General features: G+C 38.5%; 1 protein-coding gene across 1 annotated transcript; it reads left to right on the top strand.

Annotated features, from left to right (window-relative positions):
* The first annotated feature begins 1,620 nt into the window (after positions 1-1,620).
* Positions 1,621-9,542, top strand: LOC113023912 (sialic acid synthase-like). The gene is made up of 6 exons (XM_026170372.1): positions 1,621-1,889; positions 1,997-2,212; positions 2,653-2,752; positions 7,136-7,290; positions 8,333-8,599; positions 8,793-9,542. Exons 1-6 carry the CDS (start codon positions 1,758-1,760, stop codon positions 8,976-8,978), a joined length of 1,056 nt encoding a protein of 351 aa, XP_026026157.1. The 5' UTR covers positions 1,621-1,757; the 3' UTR covers positions 8,979-9,542.
* The last annotated feature ends 240 nt before the right edge of the window (positions 9,543-9,782 follow it).

Below are 9,782 nucleotides of genomic sequence, written 5' to 3'. Positions count from 1 at the left end.
TTTCCTCTTCACTCTGCACACGAGCCTTGTGCTTTGCCCTGGGATGACGGGGGACGGGCGGTAGTTACACTCGCAGTAGCACAGGAACGGAGCGGGAGAGAGAGAGAGAAAGAAAGCCAGGGACAACAACGTCACATTAGAAAGGTATAGTAATCGTCCACAACTATTTTCAGTTGCGGATGATAAAGGATTCAGAAAGTTTATTGATGCAGGCCCATATGACAGAGAATGTGCATCTTCTTTTTGTTTTCATATTTCAATTTATATTTAATTGTGTTGTGGTTTGCAGTGTTTTGTGTTCTTTCACTTTAAATTTGTTTATAAGGAAAAAGCTGAAAATTTCTTTTTAGTGAGCCGAGCCGAAAGAGGCGGTTCTCTAAAAAGAGTCGGAAATCCCATCACTACTCTCGAGGACTAATATTCCCTACCCCTGATTTAGATTGACATTTGTAAAATGCAAATCAAGAGTTCCAGTGAATCGCAGCCAAATACAAATTCAGTGCTCTCTATATATGTTGTTGTGGAAAAGCAAGAGAACAGGTTTCTATTGGGCATGAGGCTGCTTGTTAGTCAATTGCCGGTAATTACCTCTAAGCCAAGAAAATGAGGAACTACACTACAAAAGTACTTTGCCAGCTACACATTACACCTATAATAGCTGCTTGACTCTGGAAACCCATGCCATGAATGTCCTGGCACACAGCTTTTGTGTTGATGTTACTGTCAGAGTTTTGGAACTTTGCAGTTATCGAATCAGCAGATTGTTGGCAACACAATGCGCTTCAGTTCCTAGCTGAGATTCTGTCGTTACCAAGTGTTTCTCCTTTGCAAGAATCACAAAGAGACCTACAATTTGTGTCTTGTTAAACCTGTAAATAACTCCAGTAGGTATTTTCTTTTTGTGATGCTTCTTCACCCTACTCTGGAATTCAAGTCAAGAGCCAAACCCAAAACCACAGAGCACACTATCTGTAAATATTTGTAATTAAGTATAAACCTAGCATACTTTAAAATGTTATAAAAAATACTGAAATTAAAAGTAGCAAAATTAGAAAGTAGTAGTGATAATTTTCAAAGTACTTCAAGAAACTAGAAAATTGTATGTCAGTGATATATAATAATATCTGGGATTAACATATATTTTATACTTCTTTTATGTGTGATTTTATGTAGAAGTTACACAAAAACCTAGACAGGTCTCCACTGTTAGTATTTATACATGTGTTGGCTGCACATTTGGTGATGTGCCTTTACAGTTCAAGCAACTTGCACATCAGTTGATGTAAAGATGAAAAGAATTAGAAAGAAAGTAGAGTATCCATCTTTTAAAAAAAAAAACACTACTGCAAAAAGAAAATCAGCTCTGCAAACCTAAGTTGATCATTTTGATCTGGACGTAACATTTTCAGTTTATTATTTTAGTTGATACTTTTAGGTGTTGAGACATGGAATGAAGAGATTTGCATTTTGATCTGACTTCAGGATCAAAATCTGACTTAGATAAACGTGACAAGTGGTTGAAGCAAGGAATTCAATTCAATGATAGTTCTCATGGATTAATCAAACAAAAAACATGAAGTCAAACCTGAAAAGCATGTTGCAGGTGTTGCAGAGGCGGGTCATCATAGGGCTATAAAAGACAGTGCATCCAACAGCATCTTCCTCTTACTTTCAACCTGGAAGCGTTCGTCATTTGAGATTCAACTGTGAATTTGACTCCACTCAGAATTTTAGCCTGTTAACTTTCTGTCGCCACTATGTCTCTGCAGTTTGAACTGTGTCCTGGCAGAATGATCGGGGGCTCCCATCCATGTTTCATTATTGCTGAAATTGGACAAAACCACCAGGGAGACATTGAGATTGCCAAGAAAATGATCAAGATGGCAAAGGTAAATTTAGGATGTGATAGTCTGCCTGTGAATGATGATGAAAAAATATTTGGGCTGTAAAATCACTATCTTGCCTTGCTATCTCTTCTCATCTCTTCTCTCAACAGGACTGTGGTGCTGACTGTGCCAAATTCCAGAAAAGTGAATTAGAGTACAAATTCAGCAAGCGAGCCTTGGAGCGCCCCTACAATTCAAAGCATTCCTGGGGGAAAACGTACGGTGACCACAAGCGTCACTTGGAGTTCAGTCATGATCAATACAGGGAACTAAAAAAGTATGCAGATGACATCGGCATCTTTCTCACCGCCTCTGGTATGGATGAGGTATGAGCTGCAAATAACCATGATTTTCATTAAAGTTTTATTACTTCTGATACCTTTCTGTTTTTCTTAACCTGATAAACAAAACTTAGAACAAAACGTACAGTGTAGTGTAGTGTAGTGTTGTCTTATATGATGATAATGTCACCATGCATAGACTATCAGCGATTAATGAGAGTTTTGATCAAATTGAAGTGAATTAGATGACCTTCACAGTTACCACATCATATTTTGTTCCTTAAATATCAGGTTGTATTTACCTAATTTTAAGACCTACCAAGTACCAAGTGATTTTTTTTTTTATTCTTTCCTGAAAATTCAGAATTAATAGAATGTTTACATTTTTTTTACATGAATGTAGCTATATAACTAACACATAGAACAGTACATATATCACAGATCACTGATGATACTCTGTGCCTCAATTACCTTGATATTCATAGATGGCTGTGGAGTTTCTCCATGAGCTGGATGTGCCGTTCTTCAAAGTTGCGTCCTGCGATGCAAACAACTTCCCATATCTGGAAAAGACAGCCAGAAAAGGTACAGGCCTTTGTTGTATTACACCTCAACAGCACTCTTGCCTCAATGTTAAGGAAACATGAAACTGACAGTGTGCAGTGAGTTAAACACTGTGTAAGAAGGTGGGTGTGGTCCTTTGTAAAAAAAAAAAAAAGAACGAAAAGAAAAATGAGAAACTGCATTGGACAGGTATAAAAGTGGGCAGGATTAAAAGTGTAACAACGGCGATAAATTTCAAACAATAGCAATGGTCTCCTTCACCGGTTCTCTAGTTTTTAAGCTATTTGTGGCTATTTTCTATTCAATTATTGATTCAGATCATCAGTGTAAAATCAGTGAGCTGATGTCATGCATGAGAATGTGTCTCTACAAGCTGAAGGGAAAAAAAGGCCTGACCATATATGCTAATTTGAGTGTTTGTGTGTGTGTGCCCCGGCCCATGGCGCCCCACATACATCCATGTGCATGCGCACAAACACAAACGCGCACACACACACACACACACACACACACACACACACACACACACACACACACACACACACACACACACACACACACACACACACAGTCTCTGTTCTTACGTGGCATGTTTTTTCACATATGAAAAGAGAGAGAGTATGCATAGTATGCAAACGGCCAAACAGCCATTATAATTCGTCATACAATGAGAACAGGACAAATCAACAATTGACAATGACTAATTAATATTAAAATCTGTAACATAATGTATTGTTTGGAGTTTAGTCTGATACTGTTACTATTTTTTACAATTTCTTCTTGGAGCAACTGTAATCCACATTTTTTTGCCCGTGATGCCGCCCCCCACCACGATGCCGCCCTGGGCAACCGCCCGTGTTGACCGTATCTAAAACCGCTACTGGGCGGCATCACAGGCATCGGCAAAAAAAAAAAAAAATGCTCGCACTGATGCTGCCCCGACGTCATGCCAGCGCATATTGGGAATGGCATAGGCACCGATCGGTTTTCTATCGCCCATTTGCCGGGAGTAAGGGCGCCCTCCGTTTGCGAGGTGCGCCTGCTGCTTGCGGCACAGGGAGAAGAGGGCGGGGTGGCGGGGGATTCTCTGGCTGGCTGGAGCAACATCTAATAGCCAACTCACAAAATAAAACAAAATACAACCAACAAACACGAAAACACCAGACATTATGTTACAGACTTATAATTTGCACCGATGTTTTTTCGAAATTCTATACGCGAAAAGTGAGCGCGAGAGCCCTCGGTGCGCCTGCTTACTGCTGAAGTCAAAGTAAACTTTATTTTCATCTCCGCTACAGTACAGTATATAGAGAGAAATCCCAGAAATAAACCCTAGACAAAGTGAATCTGTGAACCAGGGCCGTGCAGAGAGGTTTAAAGGGACGGGTGCTCAAAGTTAAAAAGGGGCACATTGAACCAGGTTGAATAACAACAACACACATTCATCAAGAATCTAATATGGGAAGGGCAGGGCTGTGTTGATCTGAGACTGTGGACATTAAAAAGTCCATAGGAGAGATGGTAGCTGATTAAACAAGTGTCATGAGATAATAACAAAATGCAAAGATTGGTGACAGCGCTTGGAACCATAAGGCAACAAAAAACTGTGAGAAATAATTTAGGCTCTGCCTGTGAATCACTCTTTGCTTCTCTTCTTCCTTCCATCCCATCATTTCATATATCACTCTCCACTTGCTGTCTATCTGAGAACAAGGCACAACTTGTTATTGCAATAAACTATAATCTAATTATCCACACCTAACAACTCTTGCACTTAATCTATAATAAATGATGACAGAAAAATGTTATAGCCCTGCCTTTAGTAGCCTCACACAGCTCCTGCTGTTTCCTCCTCATGTCCTTACCAGCTATGTCTGGACAATGTTATATCATGAGTAATAATTAAAAAAAATCTATATACATAAAACACACACATGCACGCGCACACAGTGACATTTTAGACCTTCTTCAGAATACTGTATATACTATGGGCATCACGGTGCTGATCCAGAATCGTTACATTATTATTTATTACTAGAGCTACAATAATAAAGCAATGAGGAGGGGGAAGTAATAAATATGAAATAATGTATTTATGATGATTCCATTTGTTTCACTATCCACTCTGTGCAGGGGCAAAGCTTATTACATCTTTAAACTGTAGAGATACAATAATTTTACTGCTGTAAAATCCAACTTTTGTCTTATTTAAAATATAAATCTAATATAATCTGCTTCTTAATGTATGTTCTTTAAAATACAGCGTGTGTTTTTTAATATATTATAATTATAATAATGCATAATTATGTGGACATGCATATTAGATCGTTTTTTAGTGAAATATAATCCCTCCAGAAAGGCAGGAAATGCCCAGAAACTTACTTTAAAACTAAACACGTTCCCTAAAACGGTGACAGAGCTGGAGTGCAAAATTAAAACCAATGGAAGATGGACAAGAATAGTTCAAAGCCATCAGGCGCTCAGTTTAGAAAAAAGAGAAAAGAAGAGGAGGAGAAACGAGCAAAAGATACAGATAAGCAGATGTGTCATTAGATAATGGCAGGTCATGTATCCTGAAACAATCAGAATCAGAATACTTTATTAATCCCCAAGGAAATTATGTGGGTTACAGTTGGTCTAAGAAGGTTTAAGAAAAAATAGTAACAGTAACAGACTAAACTCCAAACAATACATTATGTTACAGATTTTAATATTAATTAGTCATTGTCAGTTGTTGATTTGTCCTGTTCTCATTGTATGACAAATAATGATGGTTGTTTGGTATCCGTGTGCATACTATGCATACTCTCTCTCTTCATGTATGTGTGTGTTTCTCTGGTGAAATTCAGTATGGTTCCGACAACAGTTTTATGTCAATGTACAATCCTTAATATGTTTTATGTGTGTGTGTTTTTAACAATAATATAAAATTATGCACAAAAGGAATTACTAGTGTAAAAAAAAGTGGTTTTATTTATATATGTTTAGATATAAATATATGCGATGGCCCCTAGAGACAAAGCATGTACAAATTCCAAAACACATTTCTAGCTTTAACTGAACTTCCAAAACAGCGCTACCTAGATCACTTAAATTACACAATTGAAAGCATATGTGTATTGTTTGTGTATTTATACACAAGCACTTATATATATTCAAATAATTGAAAAAAACCCTGTTCATTTACCTGTTATTACCACACACCAAATCCGGTCATTGGTATTTCCTGGCTTGTGTAGCCATAGGTAACAAAAGCTCAAAACTGCGCCTATGGGAACACTTCTGTTTTCTTTTGTACTTGTTTTGGAGTTTTTAAGTGTTTTGAAGTTTGTACGTGCTTTGTCTCCAGGGGCCACCGTAAATATACCTTTATTTATTCACTCCACATAAAATGTAACAAATAAATCATACAATACAAAAACCACCTATTCACATTTCAACTTTTAACTATTTAAATTTTTAGCTTTTTCCTTTTAAACAAATTTAAAGTGAAACAACACAAAACACTGCAAACCACAACACAATTAAATATAAATTAAAATATGAAAACAGAAAGAAGATGTATATTCTCTGTCATATGGGCCTGCATTAATAAACTTTCTGAATCCTTTATCATCTGCAACTGAAAATAGTTGTGGATGATTACTATACCTTTCTAATGTGTCTAATGTGCTTCGGAGTGAAGCAGAAAAAAGTGTGAGAGAGAGGGTGAGAGAAAAAAAAACCCACGGCTCGCGTCGTTCACTTCAAAGACCCGGCTCGAAGAGCCGTTTCGTTCGCGACAGACACACACACTAGTAACACCCTCACGACGGTCGTGAGGAAGCAATTGATGATCGGTAGCTGGTCGTGAGGTGTTAATCGCTTCTCATTACCCCACGTATACTACACGATGCACAACGCACGATGAAGGCCAAAATCGGGCCGATCACTAAAATGGTCGCACGACTCAAAAATCGGCCCAAATGGGCCAAAAATCGCCCAGCATAACGCGACTGAAAAAATTGCACAGTCTATGCCCTGCTTTACTTTAATGACATCCCGTGGCTCAAGAGTTGGCAGTTCGTCTTGTAATCAGAGGTTGCCGGTTCGAGCCCCGACTCGGACAGTCTCGGTCGTTGTGTCCTTGGGCAAGACACTTCACCTACCGCCTACTGGTGTTGGCCAGAGGGGCCGATGGCGCAATATGGCAGCCTTGCTTTTGTCAGTCTGCCCCAGGGCAGCTGTGGCTACAACTGTAGCTTGCCTTTGCCAGTGTGTGAATGTGAGAGTGAATGAATAGTGGAATTGTAAAGTGCTTTGAGGGTCCCGAAAAGCACTATATAAATGCAATCCATTATTATTATTATTATCCCATTTTTTCAGTCTGTTCGGTTACATATATATCAACTCTATCAATGTCAGGGCGACCCATGGTGATATCCACTGGGATGCAGTCCATGGAAACCATACGTCGTGTCTACAAGACAGTAAAGGAGCACAACCATAAATTTACTCTCCTGCAGTGCACCAGCGCCTACCCTCTGGATCCTAAAGAGGTCAACCTCAGTGTGATCAGGGTAAGACGAATGAACATCATCATCATCTCCTCTGGGTCAACTATGGTGAAAAAATCAATATGCCCCTATTCCCCACTTTTTTACATTTTTTAATACAGTAATTCATTCTGACTGTGTGTTCTGCCTTTGTTTTGTCTAATTTAGTTTACATGTTAAAAAGATACCCACCCTATGAACTTGACACTTTAGTTTCCACTGCCATTTTAGGATTGATTTTCCACTTCAGATTTTATAATTACTGGGATGTATCAGATGTGACTCCCTTGTAGAACATCACACAGATCCAATTAGTAACCAGTGTTAACACTTACAGGTACATAATTGTTCAACTTTATTTTTTAGTTAGACTGGTAGACAGTGAAAAACATCCTTTCAGGATCATGATGGACGTTCCCAAAAGAGGCAGAAACAATATGAAATGTAATTGAAAATATTTTTGCATTGTTTCTCACATACAATCATATTGTTTCTCACATATGATTGTATAAGACCACTGTGTAATCAATTTATTTCAACAAAATAATTGTATTCTGAATATCACCTTTTAAAATAGCAACTGTAACTGAATAGAGTTACTCGTATTTTGTATTTTAAATACGTAACACCGGTACATATATTCCATTTCTCCCCAACACCGTTGACAGATGATGTTGACAAACTACATTAATGTTTTTCACAGATGCTTAGAACATAATTATTAACGTATATCATGAATGAAAGCTTCATTGCCGTAGTATACAGAGGATACAAATGGCCAGTGCACCGGGCATTTCATGGCACATTATTATAAACCATAGCAGTTTTATAGTACACAACAGCTAGCTGAACAATTACTTTCAAATCCAGCCCCTAAATGATATATGATTTTACAGTATCATATAACACAATCACAAAGTAGATGCTGATTCTGGAGCAAAGACACCTGTCAATGAAAACCAGTGATCGTGTTGGGCAATACAAGACATTTGACTTTAATATGCTCAGACTTAGTCTGTGTAATACTATAGGTTTTTTTTTTTCTTTTTCCTTTTTTTTTTTAAAGAAATACCAGGAGGAATTTCCAGATGTTCCAATTGGATATTCTGGTCATGAGAAAGGGATCTACATCACTGTGGCTGCTGTGGCGATGGGAGCAAAAGTTGTGGAACGCCATGTGACCCTGGATAAGACCTGGAAGGGAAATGACCATGAGGCATCCCTGGAGCCCTCTGAGCTGGCAGAACTGGTCCGAGCAATACGACTGGTGGAAACAGCAATGGGGTCACCAGTCAAGCAAATGTTACCATGCGAGAAGACCTGCCATGATAAGGTCAGTTTGAGTCATTTGACTTGAGTTTTGAAATTCTATCATGTCATAACACTATCAAACCAGTCATTGTTAACTGTGTTTACGTCCACCCTCTTCAGTTCACTGAACATCCATAACTGTGCAAATTTGCAAAACGTACATGAGCTGGATTAAAATACATCTTTTATGTATTTCTATTCTTTTTCTACTCCAGTTGGGCAAGTCAGTCATTGCTAAGGTGAAAATCCCTAAAGGAACAGTGCTGAGCCTGGACATGTTTGCAGTGAAGGTTGGTGAGCCAAAGGGTATCCCTCCAGAACATATGCAGCAGCTCGTGGGGAAGAAGATCAAAGTGGACGTTGAAGAAGATGACAGCATCTTGGCAGACATGATAGAATAAAGGATCTTCCCAAACTATTGGGACAGAGAGGCAGGCAAATAGAGAAGGGTAGAAAATAAAATAGAGTTACATAGGCAGGTAGCTAGAAAATGGACAGATAATGATGTCATTTGTGAACAGAAAGGGATATGATGCATTTAATGAGGGATAAGACAAATGTGAATATTATTGAACTTGAAACATATGTCTGGGTGAAGTTACATGGCAGTTATATGACCTTTATGTAATTTGAATAAATGTAAACACTTTTTTCTTAAGGCCACAGGCCTTTCATGAGGAAATACTCACACTACCAGCCTTGTCCAAATTGAGACATCTATCAGAGTTTCTCAACCAGTGATAAGATTCACATATTTGTCATACTAATCCAGTTTGACACAATTTCTCCCAATTATACAAAACACCTATATGTATGCAGCGCATGTGTCAGGAAAAATATTGTGAAATCATCTAGGGGACTTCATATACAATTTCTCTTAATCATCCAGGTGTCACATGTGGGCTATAACTGTAATCAAATGTTTCTGTAATTTTAATACTTCAAATAAACAAGGCTTTAAAGAGCTCTGTATTCTTGATTGTTCATTAACAGTTTACAAATAACACTGAAATCCATCCAGCCATCCATCCATTCGCTTCCGCTTATCCTTTTCAGAGTCGCTGGAGCCTATCCCAGCCGTCATAGGGCGAGAGGCGGGGTACACCTTGGACAAGTCTCCAGTCCGTTGCAGGGCTAACACACAGAGACAGACAACCATTCACACCTATGGGCAATTTAGATTAATCAATTAACCTATCCCCACA

This window comes from Astatotilapia calliptera, chromosome 6, assembly GCF_900246225.1.
Source record: "Astatotilapia calliptera chromosome 6, fAstCal1.2, whole genome shotgun sequence".
NCBI classification, from domain to species: Eukaryota; Metazoa; Chordata; class Actinopteri; order Cichliformes; family Cichlidae; genus Astatotilapia; species Astatotilapia calliptera.
The sequence above is the reverse complement of the archived record's forward strand: the minus strand, read 5'-3'. Positions and strand labels throughout refer to the sequence as shown.